The sequence below is a fragment of the Drosophila tropicalis genome, unplaced genomic scaffold, assembly GCF_018151085.1.
Source record: "Drosophila tropicalis isolate 14030-0801.00 unplaced genomic scaffold, ASM1815108v1 contig_593, whole genome shotgun sequence".
Classification (NCBI taxonomy): Eukaryota; Metazoa; Arthropoda; class Insecta; order Diptera; family Drosophilidae; genus Drosophila; species Drosophila tropicalis.
The window spans coordinates 21393835-21411127 of record NW_027173070.1 but is presented as its reverse complement, the minus strand read 5'-3'; the positions used below and the strand labels follow the sequence as shown (position 1 = coordinate 21411127).

The following is a 17293-nucleotide window of genomic DNA, read 5'->3' as shown; positions in this document are numbered from 1 at the left end:
AAGGATAGAGTTACCAAAAAAGTTGCAAGGGTATACAAACTTTGACGCGGTCGAAGTTAGCCCCGGCCCTCTGGTTTTTTTATTCTTTTGAAGAATCTCAGTATGGACAGTAGACCCAGTCTTTGGTAGTTAGTTATAGTTATAGAAAGGCCATACAAGCTCTAAACATGGAATTCGCAAAACATCCTCAACATGCATTTAAGAGGCAAAAAATCCTTTTGGGGTAATGCTTACAATTTTTATTCGATTTTAATATTTTAATTTTGGTTTGAAAGCAGAAAATTTGTTCTAATCGAGAACTTAATGCTTATTTTGTACCACATCGAACCTGAATATATGTATTGTTCGATCTACCACTTTTAACCATGCTTTGAAATCTTCGGAAATTTAACTTTTTTGGAATCTTTATGTAGTTTCTAGTGAGCTGAGTTAACACAAAGAAACACAAATCCGAGATAAATAATGACTATAAAATTATAAAATATTCAAATTAATAGTAGTTTTCATTCATATTTATTGATTCCATCATACGCATGTTTCGTAATACAATATTTGCATATATATTTATGACTTAAAATAAATAAATGGTGTGTGCTTCATTATCCTTTTGTTTTTGTTTTCTTTTGTTATTTTTATATAATAATTACTCATTTTTATAATGTTTCTTAACATCTTTTTACCTACGTGAATTCCCAACTAGATGGGAAAGGGCGAAGAACTGTTAGCATTTACTTATTAATGGGTTGAATAGTTTTAATTTATATTTATATGTATATTTAGTTATAGGAATTGCCTTCGATATCTCTATATAGAATCTAAGGCAATCTTTTAACTTAAAATGTAATAAGCTTTTTGTGTTTTCTTTTATTTTTAGGTTGTGAATGGAAGGAGGATGTTGGATTTGTTGGGGAGGACTGAGGGTTTTTGGGGTAAAGGAGTAAAGTGCGGAGAATTAAAAACAATTTACAAATTAATTACATATCAACTATTGCGGGAACTAAAAAGTGTGCTAAAATTCTAAATTAAATGCTAGTGTTATTTCTGTTTTCTATTCATTTCGTTTTTTGTTTTTTTTTATAACTTTCCAACACTTAAACACTAGTGAAAAGGTGCCGCCGCCCTGCCAATTCGATTCGAAATGCACAATAATCATCTGTAAATGCATTTTACTTGCTTCGGTTAGTTGAGTTAATATTTGTTTTCATTCTTTTCTGTTTCATTAATAAGTTGTCTTCAATTTTGTAAGTGTATGTATATGTATGTGGTGTGTGTGTGTGTGTGTGTGTGTATTTTGCAATAAAATCAGCCTTAGTTATTATAATAATAATTGTTTGCTGTCAAATACATACATATATTTTGTAAGTATATTTGATGTTGTGGGATCGGGATGGTTAATTTTTGCCTAATGCGGTCATTTTTGTCCGTTAAGCGTTGGTAAATTTTCATTCGAGAATTCGTTTTTATTTCAATTTAATGTTTTTCTCATTTCTCAATAGTTTTCAAGTGGAATTTTTCAGTTTTCTTTCTTGGTTGTTGTCATTCTAAAAAACAATTATACAAAAACTTTGTTTAAAAGTAAAAATCTGTAAATTTTACTAGCAAAAATTTACGTTTTTGTTTCTTTTTCCTTTTTTTTTGTTCATTAGATTAATCTATAAAATTTGCCGCATTATTAATATATTCATATTAAGTATATGTATATTTAAAAACTGTTTTAGATTTTTATAGTATTATATAATAGTTTAAATGTATTATTTATTTAGTTTATTAACTGTTGTTGTTTATCTTTTTGACTTGACTCGAAAATTCGGCTAAATGCTCAAATTCAATAATTATTGTTACGTGGTGCAATTTCTCTCTCTCTCGATCTCTCTCTCTCGTTCGTTTGTTTATTGATTATTAATAGTTTTTTGTTTTGTTTTGTTTTATGTTTTTGTGCATATTAGTTAGTTACGAATAATGCATTGATTGATTGTGAGACAGTTGTTGATTAACGGATGGATACTGAAGAAATGCACTTGAAAAAAAACTCTCGTCCTGGGCCCTGCGTCGCCTTTTCAATATTTTCATTTAACGATTACGAATTACGCGAAATTGGCGATAAATCAAATACATATATGTATGGTTAGTTAATAATAGTGATTAATCATAATAATAATAGTACATAATGATAATGATAATAATAATTGTCGATTAATGTTAAACTTTAAATGAATGTTCTTATTGTTGTTGTTGTTGTTGTGCAGCTCGAAAACAGACTAAAAAAGCAACACATAGAAAACACGATAAGAATTCACTTCTCAGGTGTTTGTTTTTGTTTTGATTTTTAGTTTGTTTTCAATCGTGTTTTAACTAAAGATATTGCATAAATCTCTGCTCCTTCATAAATTTATATCACACGCAATAAATACATAGGTATACATATATGTATATTTATATATATATACTACAGAATACATATACACCGAAACACACCCACACACGTGTGAGTGTGTGTATATGCATTAAATAGATATTGTTAAAAATAAAAGTAATTTTATGGGGTAATTGTAATTCTTTTCTCTCTTTTCGCTTTTTTCCCTTTTTTTTTGAACTTGAAAGTTGTTTTTTTCGTTTTCTGTTAATTTTATGCTATGCTGAATTATGCAACAATGTATATATATATATATTTTTGTTTAAATTTGCTAAATTGTTTTTATTTCTTTTCTTGTTGTTGTTGTTGTTTTTCTTCATTTTCAAGTGCGCGCAGCTATTCGTTGTGAATGGCAATGACTGTTGAGAACTAACACTATGTTTGTATGTATATTTTAAACGATTTAACGACGATTTGGCAAATGGTTTCTAGAGTTCCGTTCCTCACTTCCTCCGATTGCTTAATGCAATCTATGATGATTGGCCTTGGGCATGGCACCCACAATTCGCACACGGCCCAATGTGCCGACGGCTCCAGCCCCAGCACCGCCAGACAAACGTTGATGGAGCTGTTGTTGCTGTTGCTGCTGCTGAAGATGCTGCTGCTGCTGTTGATGATGCTGCTGTTGCTGATGTTGTTGTTGTTGTTGTTGCTGTTGGGCTTGCAGCTGCAACAGTTGCTGATGGCGTTGTTTCTGTTGCAGTTGCTGTTGCTGTTGGGTATGCGTATATTGGGCCGGCATGTGCGGCTGTGGCGCGTGCTGGGCATCATTACAATCGCAGAATTGTGGCGGCGGTGCCAGAACAATATTCTCAGTGCACAATTGCAAATTGTTGTTGCCCGGCTGCGCCACAGTCGCTGCACCAGAACCAGCACCAGCACCAGTAGCAGCAACAGCAACAGCACCGGCAACAGCACCAGATGGCACAGCCACCAATTGGCCGCTGGGCAACATGCCCACAATATGCGTGGCCATCTGCTGTTGCTGTGATTGCTGCTGCTGCAGCTGCTGCTGCTGCTGCTGCTGTTGCTGCTGCTCGCCATCGCTGTCGTTTTCGAGTGGAGGCGGCAGTTGCATCAGCGACACCGCCGGATTGCGGGTTACACCCCGCTGCATGGCAATGGCCGCCGCTTGTTTGCGTGTTAGCGAATTGTGTCGTTGGAACGCTTTTGCAGGAGGCGATGGACTAAGTTCGCCATCATCATCCTCCAAGTCGGAACGTTGCTCCAACTCGGAGTCGTGGCCACTGCCAGCTTTGTGCAATTGCTGCTGTTGCTTGGCCACCAGAGCGGCCGTATTGCTGGCTCCTCCAGCAGCTGCTGCCTTGGCTTTGAGGATTTGTTGCAAATGTTGCTGATGGGCCAGTTGTTGCTGCTGTTGCTGTAATATCTGTTGTTGGGTGGCTATGAGCTTTTGATTTGGATTCAATTGCTGCTGTTGTTGTTGCATTTGCAATTGCTGCTGATGATGGTGGACATTGGGTATTCGTCCCAAGACCTGGGGACTCAACACTGATTGGCTCTGGTTGGGCAATGCTTTGAGATTGCTCTGGACTGGTTTTGAGCTCAGTTGTTGCTGCTGTTGCTGGATAACTGGAGCATGTTGCTGCTGTACAAGTTGCTTAACAGTCAGTGTGGTTGTAGCTGCTGCTGCTGCTGGTGTGTTTGTTGTGTTGTTGTTGTGATTGGTGGTGTTGTTGACATTGTTATTGATTGGCAATGAGGATTTGGTGGCAGCCGCCTCATAGGCAGCCGCCGCATTGGCCACATTAATGCTATGATTACTATTGTTCACTGTCGCCGGAGCATTGCCACCACCTATGCTTATTGTGGTTTTGGCCATGGGTTTGGTGGTGGTGGTTACCTGGACCGCAGCTGGATGATGATCTGGTATGGTCTTGGGCTCTTCGACAATGGTAACTGATGGCTTTTTCTTGATTGTATCAGTGGGCTTGCTGGCCACCCCCGAGGCCAGTAAATGTTCCTGATCGCTGCTCACTCCCGAGCTGCTGTTGTCGCACTCATCTTCCGGGGGTTGCAGCAGTTGTGGCTGCTGTTCCACATCATCCTTTTTGGGATTGAAGCCATTGGGTGAAGATTTCGATGTCTTAAGATTGCTTCGAATGCGTTGAATTTCCTCCACTGACAAGGAATGCGATATTGAGGCACTGCCCGAATTCGAGCTGCTGCCACTGAAACCAAAAAAGAGATGGTCTTAAACAGGACTCATCGATAGAAAGTATTACTCTTACCTGGCCTGACTATTGCCGCTGGTCTCTGGGACATCAAAGAGGGCAATTTTCTCATTTAACTTGGTATTCCGAGCCACAAGAATGGAATTCTCGTCCTCCCCATCAGACTCGCTGCAACTGTAGTCCGGTTCGGGAATAGGTGGAGCAGATCCACTGGAGGAGACGGCAACGCTGGAACCATTTTGAACTGGAGCCGATGGAGCTGGTGGGGCTGGTGCTGGCGGCGGTGGTGCTGGTGGCGATTGTGGAGCCGGTTGCTGCTGCTGTTGCTGAATCGGAGCCGGTGGCTGTGGCTGCTGTTGAACTTGTGGCGCCGCATAATGCGAGGCAATCGGAGTGGGAGCAGCTCGTATTTGAGTGGGAGCAGCATACTGACTAATTGGTGGCTGCTGCTGCTGCTGGGGGTGGGCATTAGTTGGTACCTCTGACATAGTCTTATCCTGACCCTGACGCAATTTCCATGCCATCACGTTGCGTAGTTCCTGCGGTGATGCATAGATTTTGGCATTGGCCGAGGGATTGAAACTGCTCTGGACCCCATCAATGGCCGCCGAGGTGACGGCATCGTTCTCGGTTCGCTTCTTTAGTTTCTGCTGCAATGAGATGGTGCTCTCGTATTCGGAGACACTGCTTCGTGTCTCCACCTTGACGACTTGGCCAACTGGAGGAGGCGGCGGTGGATGATTCGGAGGTGGTAGGATTGCTCCAGGTCCAGCAGCTTTGCCGTCCACCAAATTGAGGCGCTGCAGTGAGGCATGCAAGGTGGCCACATCGTCCTGCGAGTGATGGCCTTTGCCCACAGCTTGCCAAATGGACGAGGAAGAGCCATGCAGTTGGGCACCATGCAGATCGGGAGTCGAATGGAAACGTTTGAGATCACGTCCACTGCCTCCTACACCGCCGGCACCTGCTCCACCCACTGTGGGCGTGGCCACGGGCTTTCCACGCAATGTGCCGCTACCGTGCTTACTCCTGGCCGCCTTGCGCTTCATTTCCGCGACACTGCCATAGACCAGGGGACCGGCACTCCTCATCGGCGATCCATTTGTAGCCGGCGGAGTGGCCGCTCCACTGTCTGTGCCCGATTGGAAGCGTGAGCTGGTCATCATGGTGGCATACCGATTGGCATTCGATGCACTGCCCTCGCCCTGCTGTCGCTGGAAGAGCTCCTCTAGCTCTGCAGCCGTAATCCGGCTGGAGGTGGGGCGTGCCTTAATGCTGGCCGTGCGCAATTGAACTGGAGTGCCAGGTCCTCCACTGGCTTGCTGATGATTCGGCGTCGGCGTGGCAATGGACTCCACCGAATTGGATTTGGTATGGGGCACATCATCTTGTTCCTTCTCACCGCCATTCTCCAGGCCAGCCACCATGGACTTGGCTCTAGCACGACCTACACTCAAGGTCGTCTTGGGATCTCGTCGCGGAGGCATCGGTGCCATACGAACACTGCCGCCTGCGGAGGAGGCACCACTACCACCATTGAGGTGACTTCCTGCCATTTTGCGGGGCAATGTGGCGCACTGACGATGAGCACTTTGCGGTGTACTCGGACCACTGGACAAATGCTGACTGCCACCTGCACCTCTGGCTCCCACTACTCCTGTGGCAGCTGCTGCTCCACCACCACTGGGCAGATATTGAGCCGTGGCCTGCATCTGATGAGGGAATTGTGGTGAAATCACTGTCATATTGACCAGAGCACCTGCCGAGCGTATCATCTCCACCACTTGCTCATGGGAAGCAGCGCTGACATCCTCCCCATTAATGGTCAGCAGAAAGTCACCTGGCTTCAGGCCAGCCATATCGGCCACACCCCCGGGATCCACATCATCGAGATATTGCAAAGCCGGAAAACGTTCCGATGGACGCAGCTGCATCAACTGGGAGCTAGCCTTGGCTCCGCGCAAAATGAAGCCAAAGCCGCGCTTGGCGCGATGAAGGACCACCGAACGTGGAGCATTGTAGGCGCTAATTCCCCCCGAGGGATGAAAAAGAGAAAGTGATTGAAATTGGGGCAACTGTCAAGTGCATCCGATGGTAGAAAACTCACCTCTTTTTCATGCGTGGAGCTGTGGCGCTGCTATATTGCCCAATGGAATTGTGGTTATTGACGATTAAATCGTTTCCTGCTCCTCCATTGTTTGAGAGTTGATGCGGCTGCTGTTGTTGACAGGAACCATTACTGGTCATGGACAATGAGGGCGATTGATGTGGTTGCTGGAGCAAAGTGCTCGAACTGCCCGAATGTCCGCCCAAACTCAATTGCGGTGATCCCTGATAGGAAGCAGACGAGGCCTGCTGCTGCTGTTGGACGCCTGCTGAGGTCCCCGCTGCCGACTGTTGATGGGCCACCGGCATTCCCGTGCTGGCAGTCATCACATTTGTAATGTGCTTCTGCCTCAAATTCACCTCCTGCACACAATCGGCGGGAAAGAAGCCCGATTGATTGGTGCCTCGAACATAACCCTCGAGCAGACCGCAGTCGGTGCTGCCCACCACCTCGATGACATCGCCAGGCTGCAGACGTATATGGCCAACAGTTTGGCCGGCATAAGGCTCCATGCATACAACTGTAGTGCTGGGATGACCAATGGAACAGGCAGCCGAGTCCGAATTGGTGCCAACGCCCGATGAATCGCTGATAATGTCGCTGGTATCGCCCAGGGATTTGTCTGTTGACGGGTGGAGGAGGAGATTTAAATAAAATAGAAATAAGAGAGAGCATGATCCTTAATTTATCTGGTGAACAGAAGAGAGCGGGTGGACGAAGGAAGAGTACATGCAAAGGAACACTGAGTGGCAAAGGCAAAAGCGAATGCAAAATGAATTGAGCATATGGACAAACCAGAGAACGAATCTCTCTCGTAACGAAACAGAAAGGATTTCCTTCCCAACATCTGGATATCTCTTCTTCTTAAACAAATCATGCATAAGTCTAAGACTAACATGCTTAACACTTTAATTTATATACTTAGCCTGTGACTGAGTTGATATTTATTTACAAGTAGGAAAGAGATTAATACTTAAAGTTAACTTATTTAGACTAGACTGACCGTTTGACAAAAGAATAGACACAAATTATAATTTAACTTAAAAACCAAAAAATGCAAATCAAATTGGAAATTGAGTGAGTTGGTGGTGATTATTCTCTTTACCTGTCACAATGCTGATGTCATCCTCATGCGAACGATGTCCCGATGAGCCCTCGGATAGACTCGAACTGGCCGAACTGTAGGCACCTAACATGTGCTCCGAAGGACAAGGCGACGGCGGTCCATGCAGATGCTGTAGGTGCGGCTGTTGGTGCTGCTGGTGGTGCATCAGATGGTGATGGGGATGATGTTGCTGTTGCATTTGGGGATGCAGGGCAAGATGATGGGGAGGCATCATCATTAGATTGCCGCCACCATTGCCCATGCCATTTGTGACCACCGTCTGAGCACCACCAAGAGCACCGCCAGACGCAGCTAACATAGCAACATTAGATGAACCATTGGCACTTAGCCAGCCAATGCCCGACCGACGCTTGGGATTGTAGCGAGGTGGTCCGCGGAATGGTACTGTAGTGTAAGAGGAGGATGTAGGACGCTTTTAACTGTAGTAACTGTATGTGTGTGTGTGTGTAAGTGTGGAATGCGTGTTTGTGTGCGTTAAGGGGAATGCGTTCTTCTGTCGAGGTCAAATGTTGTTTGCTGGGTCTATAAGTGTTACCATCTGGATTTGTTCCAAGTGAACTGGCCCTCAGTACTACGCTCTACTCAATCTTTTCTGTTTTTGCTTTGATTTGGATGAATCAAAACGAAACAACACAAAAGCTCTACTATTAATCACCCTAAGCCCAAGCTAGATGTATATGTAGATATTTATATATAAAGTAATATTCGTTAGCACCGATTTCACTTTACACACTTTACTTACTCTTTCACACACTTACTTACTGCCCACATCGCAATTTATTGGCCCAGTATACAAAAAGCAACAAAAAGTAAGGCAAAACCAACAAAAAAACACGAAACATTCTAAAAATGCTCGCTACATACAAGGAATAACAGGATATACATATGTATATATATATATATATATATATGAAAGAGAGATGAAGACAGAAAGATACATTTATATAAAGAGAGAGACAAGAAAATATATGTGGATGCAACATGGACCCCAAAGTGAAGCAATATGGTCCACAGTTAACAAACATTTCTGTTTTTGTTTGGAACAATGTATACGAGAATGAAAAATGTTTACTAAATGGAAAACTCAATCGAAAATTGACAAGCAAATGCAAAAAAGTTATGCACAATACAAAAAACACACAGAAAAAAGAATGTTTGACATTAGAGAACATGTGATAAATAAGTAAGGTATTTAACTAATTATAACTATTTTGTTTTTGGGAAGACATATGTATATAGTATATATAGAGAGAGGAGGAGCCAAGATTTGTCAAATGGTAACAAATTGATTATGAATGATGAATGGTAATGAGATTATGATTGAGTGTGTCTAACTAGTCCAATGGGTTGTTGTAAATAATTGGGAAAATCAAAGTATATAGTTATCAAAAAACACTGTCAACTAATTAAGAGTAAAATATTCAAAGTTAAAAATCAGATTGTAAATAGATTGAGTAGAGAGGAGAGAGCTTTACATGATGATAAAGAGAGAAATCGAAAGAGAGATAGTTTATATATATATGGATAACCAATTATAGAAGACGCTCGCAAATTATCATGACAATTATAATTACTAAAATTTTGGTAATATTAATTTGTATTTCTTTCCAATTTTCCTATTCGTTTAAAAATGAACTGATTTTACTTGAAGAAGCTAGATTTTAATTTGTTGAACATTAACCATGAAAATGAAATCTTAATAAAATAATGCTAAAGTATTTATTTACAGTCTTTCACAATAGGTTAAACTTTACTTTAACGATTTATACTTTAGCAAAGTGCATCAAATATTTATCAGAAGAAACTGAATGAGCTGAAACTATTTCGGTCACTTGTAGTATTTAATTCTGTTTGTTTGGATTGTCCTGGTCTAATCCATAACGTCATTGTAATCTTTATATATGTTTCATTGACAACATAGCCAATCTTCATTTTGGTTTCATAAAATTTTATGACAAAGATTATGATTGTTAGTTTGCCCTTTAGAATCTCGTGTTTAAGAGCTGCACTTGAGGAAACTCTGGACTTGAATGTGCACTTAACCAAAGTGCCTATAAGTTAATCGTTAATCAACTCTATTTAAGGTTTTTTAGTCGAAGTCTTTACAATTATCCTTTAGTTTAGACTCTGACATTGTAAGCTTTGCCAATCTCATTTCGCTTCATTTAGTTGTAATTCCCAAGTTTTAGTGTTGACGATATGCTCATTGCCATTCTGGACGATAGAACAAGATGGTTCTGTGTGCGAATTTTGAAATAATCTTCATTTAAAGATTGAATTGCAAGGTTTGATTTATATTTTCATCAACAAGCAATGGGATCGCATTTATTTGAGATAAACTGTTGTTTAATTTCTTTGACTATCTATTTGTTCTAGTCTTAAAGTGCGAAGCAATTACTTAGTTGCCTTAAAAGACTCTAAAACGATAAGCAATAAATACTAAAGGCCTACACTTTTGTCAAGCTTTTCCAGGAACTCATTATTGGTTTCTAAGCAAAAGTTAATCATTTCTCAGAGGCTTTTCTGTCTTTAAATTAAGAACACTCCAATATTTAATTTAAATTTAAACTTCTGTGAAATTCCAATTGCTGGCATTTCTAATTTGAAAGCGTCAAGTGTACTGTATCAACTTAAAATTATAATAAGAACAAACTGAATATATGTATATGTTTACGAATATTAACGAATATTGTTTGTAGAGATGAATTTACGATTGAGTGAGTTTCGGTAATGAGTGTGTAGAGATAATGTCAAATGTCGAGTACAGGTCAAGGATGATTTCGGTTGGCAATTGATGATAATGATGATTTTGAATTTGGCTCTAGATGTACTTACCAATATCTTCCGATTTGTAATTCTCAATAATTTCGGCTAATTCCAAGTTACCAGCTATGACAGCAACCTAGAGAAACGAAAAGTAACATTAGTTAATGTCTAAATCTTGTCCATATTGTGGACTAACTACAAGCAAGGCTACCAACTACAATACTTAAGATATATACTAGTGAATACTCTACAAATTAAGACTACATAAGATTTCCATATATTTTTTTTTTTGGTCTAAAGTTTACCTGATAGGGAGTTTGGTTGGCAAAATTCTGGGCACCACGTTGTGCGCCACGAAAGAGAAGCATTCTAGCACAAGCCTCTTGGTTGTTAACAGCGCAAACATGCAACGGGGTATTACCGGACGCATTGCGTCCATCCATATCAGCACCGTAGAACAACAAGTGTTCCAGATGCTGAACCAAGCCGTGACGACAGGCCTGGAGCCAGAGAGCCCAATAGACCCAGTTTATAGAGTTGGTTAAAAAGCGTTTTGTTTTGTTTTTTGTTTTGTTTGGTTTTAGACAAGGTTAGATAGATATAGTTCAATGTATAGAGAGAAAGAAAGAAAAAGAGAGAGAGAGAGTAGATTCAAAATTAGCAATTTCATTTGGTTTTTTTCGTTTTCTTTTCTTTGGTGGCCATAAAAAGAGCCAACACCAGTTAATCTAAATTCTAGGGGGGGAAATGGTTCTATCTAAAGCCAAGATCCCTTTCGATGGACCGTCACCAACTCACCTGATGAACCTCGTTCCAGCCCTGTGTATCCTGTATGCCCAATGTGGCATGATCATGCAGCAGACTTTCTGTGATTTTCGCCTCACATTTGCGGGTTATCGAGATATATAAAGGCGTTATGCCACGCCCATCCCTATAATTGGGCGAAGCACCCAACTCAAGCAGAGTGCTACGAATAAGAGACATTAATATAGGCAAAATCTAAAGTAAAACTCCGACTCGATCTCTACCTGACTGCCTCTAGGGAATCATGTTCGACTGCTCGATGAAGAGCTGTGGTTCCATCTTTTGTTCTATAATCCAACAGCGCTCCACCATTGACCAGGGCAATGAGCAGTTTATTTGGCTTCTTGGCACCCGTTGCCACACTAAGCGGAGTCTCACCACTCTCTGAGCAATGGAAATTCGGATCCAAACCTTTGGCACACATTTTGGCAATCTTCTCCACTTGTCCCCCATTGATGCATTCAAGAAAGCGTCGGAGATTGGCCCTCGTATGCAAAGCCTTCAACTGACGCTCATCTAGAGTTAGCATTTTGTAAACGCGACGTTTGTACTTGAGCTGGAAAATTAGAAAAATGTCAAATTGTCATCGATTCTGGCAGTTGGTTTGGTGGATTCGTTGTCGACACTCACCTCGAGATAGCCCACTGGTCCATTGAATGGATAGTCACCCAGACGTCGTTCCTCATCTAGAAATTTGCCAGCCTTGCCATTGGAGGGTGGTGCAAAGAGACCATAGTTGAAGCTCTCCTTGAGTTCCTGTAAAAGTAAATGAGACATCAGTTGTGTCGGTGTCGTGCTCAAGTTGTGCAAAAAGTACAAAAGACTTCCGGCTTCGTCCCAAAGAGCGCCATCTAGCGTCAACCAAACGAACGAACGAACGACTTATTTCATTCATAATTTAGGATTTGCCTTTTAAGTGGCAAATTTCCTTTTCTTTTTTTAATTAAACAGAAATGTTCTATGACACTAACAAGGATTTCGCATTGCAAGAGAAGAGAAGGGCTCAGGGCGTCGTAATGGAAGGAGTTCCATGTGTTGGTCTCAAGTGTATAACTGGCGATGGTGACATTGCATTAATTATGCACAGAACCCAAGTATGTGGTGTGCGTGCACACATATGGGTTGCGCCCTTAAGTAGGCAATGCTTTCACTTCGCCATCATCATCATAACGGGAGCCAAATGTTGCCATTAAAACGAGCAGTTAATCATAATCATAGGCGACTAGTTCATCCATATGCAAATGATGCATAAAGAGGACAAGTTTTCTATTTAAAGGCATTTTCCATCAATAGAAAATGTGTATGTGTATGTGTATTCTATTAGCTAACCACATACATTAACCCCCAATACTTTCGTTCTATTCCTAGAAGTACGTAAAATAATACTCCCAAGTTGCATACTTTATTTCTATAAGTGGGCGGGACTTATGTGATGAACAAACCTTTTGCCCTACAAATGCAGGGTAGCGGCAGCCCTTTCGGTTAAGTGGAATGGGAAACCACCACCACCCTCCAGGGGCATATATAAATTTCCAACGTAACAAACTAATGTGTTCTTTCACCCACTGTAACTTCCTACTTCATGTCGACCTTCCCACTCCCCCTCTAGAATGTTTCTGCTTCCGCCAACACGTTAACTGCTATGCGCCAAATGGGTTTTATGGCGGCGATTCACTGTCACCCCAAACTCCTCCCCACTCGTCATGCCTGCCCCCGCTTGGGGGTGATTTTCTTGCCATCGCTTTTAGCCAACTTGGTCATGCACATGCAAATTGCAGACACGTTGCTGCCCTAGACCCCGCAATTCGGATTTAGATTTTGGATTTAACTTTGGGATGAAAGTTTTGGGTTCATGTGCAGGTTGTGAGTGTCAGTGAGGAGGGGTTGGAGAGGGGGGTTTTGGGTGTAGAGCTTCATCTTTGGAGATTGCTTAAAGGCAGAGTTGTTTGCGCAAATTGCATTTTTATGAGTTTTGATTTCGATTATTCAATCCGTAAGAATATACCAGATTCTATGTATTCGAAGGGTGACCCCAGCCCTGGACGTGTCTGCTTGTCTGCCCTGGTCTTTTTTTTGGTTCCTGCTCCTGGTCCTGATCCTGGCAAGCTGCTAAAAAGTAATTTAGAACTTGGAGCATTGGAAACAGTGTTTTTGCTCATTTTCGTTTCCCTTTTTGCTTTTTATTTGTGTGCAGCCATAAATTTCTGTGTGTGTGTATGTGTGTGCAACAAAGTGGGGCATGCCGAATGTGTATTCGACATATTTGGTTGTTTAGTGGTTGCTATGATGCATGGGGCGGAGAGTGGTGGAGTACGGAGTGGGTGTGGCTTTGCCGCATTGTTCATAAATTACAGGCAAAGCAAACTATTATATCCTTACTTTTTATGTCCCCTAACGTGGCATGAGAATTCAATTCAATGAGAACAGTTTGAGAGTCACACCCGCATCTGCAGTTTGACAGGCCAGTAAGTGTGTGAGAGAAAACCAACCAAGATCAAGTATATATACATACATATATAGTCAAGTAAATGTCAATGTGAAAAGCACTTGGCCCCCCGTCAAAATGAGCAACTTCCTGTTCCAATAAGATGAATAATAAGAAGACAGACGGGCAACATCATCGACAATGGGCATCATTGATACATATATTGTTAAACAGTAGTTTGTTGTTGGTGTCATTGTTGTTGTTGCTGCTGCTGCTGCTGCATTTGTTGATTGAAAGCTAACTCATAGGTAAACATAAACACAGTTTCAACAAAAAGTAAATACCCAAAGCGGTCTAACTGAACTAACTAAGTGGGTCGCCTTTAACTCCGTTCCATTGGCCATCTGTTGCAAGTTGTTTTTGCTTTAGTTGTTGTTGTTGTTGTTGCCCCTAGTTGTGGCTAGTCGTAATCTCATTCTATTGCCAGCAATTAGAGTCGCATTTTGCAGTTAAAGTCACGGATTGGCTTGAAGCTTGTTGGTGTGCTTTTTGGCCGGCATTTTACATTTATGGTCTCATTAGTGTCAACATTTTTTTATTTTTTTTCATTATTTTTATAGTTTATAAAACTTTTGCCTTATAACTTTTTTTCGGTCCTCACTCTCCTCCGCTATGGTCAAGCTTCATTTAAAGACCATAAACCATAACCATCCAATAGTCACTTGGACCTGTCTCTTTTTTTTGGCTTATTGTTAAAGGATGCCCACAAAAGATTGAAAGAATTTGAATGGAAATCAATAAACTTTTTAAGATTTTTACCACGATGATAAATAAACACTAAAACAACTGTCAGTTAAATATTAAGTCTACTTAAGAGTTAATAATCTTTTTAAATTATTTATCCATTTAGGATTTACCATCTCTAGTTTTGCAACTTCTTAGGAATAAAATGACTTTGATTCGTTCTAAACAGGTTTTTGAAAAATTTGATTCAAAAATTCATTAATGACTTTTCAGTAACAACGCTTAAAAAGGAATGCAAAACTACAAACGAAATAAGTTTTCTTTTAACACTGTTGCCAATCCAAAGTTAGAACTAAAAAACGGTGTGAAAATTCTTTATATATCTCTTTAAAGCATGAAACTCCATTAACTCAAACAAATTCCCCTTTTAGGTCTTGAAATTTTTTCGTCTAGTCTAGAATAGCCATTCAAGCAAAAGTTTAAGTTTAGTTAAAAGTCTTTAAATCAAAAATAACATTAAGTTCGAGCATATAGAAATGGTGATAACAATTTGTTTTGGCAAATTCACTTTTCAAGGCAATCCCCTTTTGGCCTTAAACTTTTAATTAGAACTCAAATATTTACTCAAATGTTTTGTTTTTTCTTTTTTTTTCTTTTTATTGGCACAAAACTCACAATCGGCCGCCTTGGGTTTTGTCTCGAATTCGAAAACACAAATTTTTCCATTGTGTCTAACACATTTTATTGGCCGTACCGCCGCGTTCCTTTTTTTTCTTTGGAGGAGGGAGACCATTTTGGATAGAATTCTGCTTCTCAAGTTGCAAGAAGAAGCTTCAACATCAATTTATGTAATCTGGCAACATACTCCGCCAACTTGAGCTGCACTCCCCAAGCCGAAGCCGAAGCCGAAACCCAGCCCAGCCCAGGCAAGCCAAAGCAAGGCAAGATCGCCCAGTCACATCATCTTATAAATTTTGCCTGATGCCGAGTCTGAGATGTGGATGTGGCTGTGGATGCGGCTGCTGATGCCTGTGGTTAACCACAAAAGCCTGGACTTGAATTGGAAGTTCTCTCGAAGGCGAACAATGCGCAGTCGTCGCAAACTTGAACTCAAAGAGAATTGAAAACTGGTTTCCATCCAAGTTGTTTGTTGGCGGCGCTTTAAATGACTTTTTATGTTCGATTTTGGTTTTTGCCCCTTTTGCCCCTTTTATTTTTTGCTTGGGCGCACATTCTTGGCCAGGGTTTGAACTTGGCAGGCCAAAGTTTTTGTGTGTGTGTGTGTGTGTGTGTGTGTGTGTGCGTGTATTTGCGGGGGAAGGATTGGTGACTGGTGACTGGTGACTTGTGGGGGCACACACATTAATTTATGCGTACATTGGCATTCTGCTCCGATTGAACTGGATTGTTGTAATTAATTAAAGGTTGATTGCATTTTCGGGGGGCAAACTTGATCTTTGTTGGCATCTCCATCTCCTGTATCTTGCTGTATGTTAGGTGTGTATATCTGATCCTGCTTCACCTCCTCCCTTTTTAGGGTCAATGACGTGAACGTGTTGCTTGCCGCCTGCAGCTGGAGACAAGCTGCTCCGCTTCAAAGTCAACGCCATTCAAACAAGAACAAGAAAAGAGATCCCCATACCAAAAACCCATCTCAACCCATCCCATCCCATCCCAAACCATCCTTTAGTTGACTAGACTCTTCTTCTGCTGTTGCAGAAAAGAAAAAGCCAAACTAGTTTCGTTTCTCTAGATTTTTCGTGGGCAACAGCGATGTTCTTGTCATGCCCATGCCCACCTACAGGAATCACAAAGCAGAATCTGTTCAAGCTACAAAAAAAAAAAAAAAAAAAAAAAAAGAAGGAGAAGAAAGTGTTGAAGACTTCGTTTGGGCCGCTGTTTCCCGTGTTGCTGCTGACTAAACATTTATCATCAAAGTGGTAAGTGCATTGAACTCCCTCTTGACTATGACTGAAAATTTATTTGCCATGAGGGGGGCGTGGCGGCAGCCCCATCAGAGCCATAAGCCATTCATATTTTTACACTTTGCTGCATTTAGACAGCGATGAGGAAGAGCTGGAGTAGACAAACCAGAGGGCTAAAGGACATTGACAGCCGCCAACGTCGAAAGGTGAACTAAAAATTGCAGAAAAATAGTTGCAGGATGTGGATGGATAGATGGATGTATGTATATATGTATGTATGGACGTGCCTCTATGTGAGGCATGTGGACATAAGCTTCTCTTCTTCTTCACCAACTGAATGCAGGTGACAGGCATTCGCAATAAAACAGCAAATAGGAGGACAGAGAGGAATGCGGTGGTAAGCTGCAAGTGGAAGAGTAAGGAGATAGCTTCAGCCAGACCTTTCAGAGATTAACTGTTGACAATGTTGCATGGAATTCTTTGCTTCAGCTGCTTAAAAAAGACCCAAACAAGAAGGACACAACGAGGGAGGTGTGGCAGATAAAGCATGACAATGATGCTCTTCCCTCTCTACTCTGTTTAGCTGCAGTCATGATTCACGTACTTAGGTTTAAGTGCCACCCATACTATTTACGTAAGGTATCTCTAATGGACTTGAAAAAGAACTACAAGACATAGAGAAATGCCATAAATGCCTGAGAGTATATCAATCCTTAAGAAGTTGATTGATTTCTCACCTTCGACTTGGACTTTTCGTGTATTCTTCCCAGGATATGGCGCATTTGGGT

At 41.3% G+C, this 17293-nt stretch overlaps 1 protein-coding gene across 4 annotated transcripts in view; it reads right to left on the bottom strand.

Annotated features, from left to right (window-relative positions):
- Positions 1-497: 497 nt before the first annotated feature.
- The window catches only part of Prosap (prosap), an 80473-nt gene continuing 63677 nt past the window's right edge, over positions 498-17293 (bottom strand). For 3 of the 4 annotated variants that reach the window (XM_068291747.1, XM_068291749.1, XM_068291748.1), the window contains exons 5-13: positions 12042-12167; positions 11636-11967; positions 11406-11574; positions 10913-11107; positions 10677-10743; positions 7821-8225; positions 6716-7337; positions 4666-6633; positions 498-4605 (exon numbers count right to left, since the gene is read on the bottom strand). In XM_068291747.1, coding sequence (XP_068147848.1) covers positions 2874-4605; positions 4666-6633; positions 6716-7337; positions 7821-8225; positions 10677-10743; positions 10913-11107; positions 11406-11574; positions 11636-11967; positions 12042-12167 — 5616 coding nt within the window. In that variant the 3' untranslated portion in view covers positions 498-2873. The remainder of the gene's footprint in view (positions 4606-4665; positions 6634-6715; positions 7338-7820; positions 8226-10676; positions 10744-10912; positions 11108-11405; positions 11575-11635; positions 11968-12041; positions 12168-17293) is intronic. The other variant, XM_068291750.1, reaches the window with a different exon arrangement.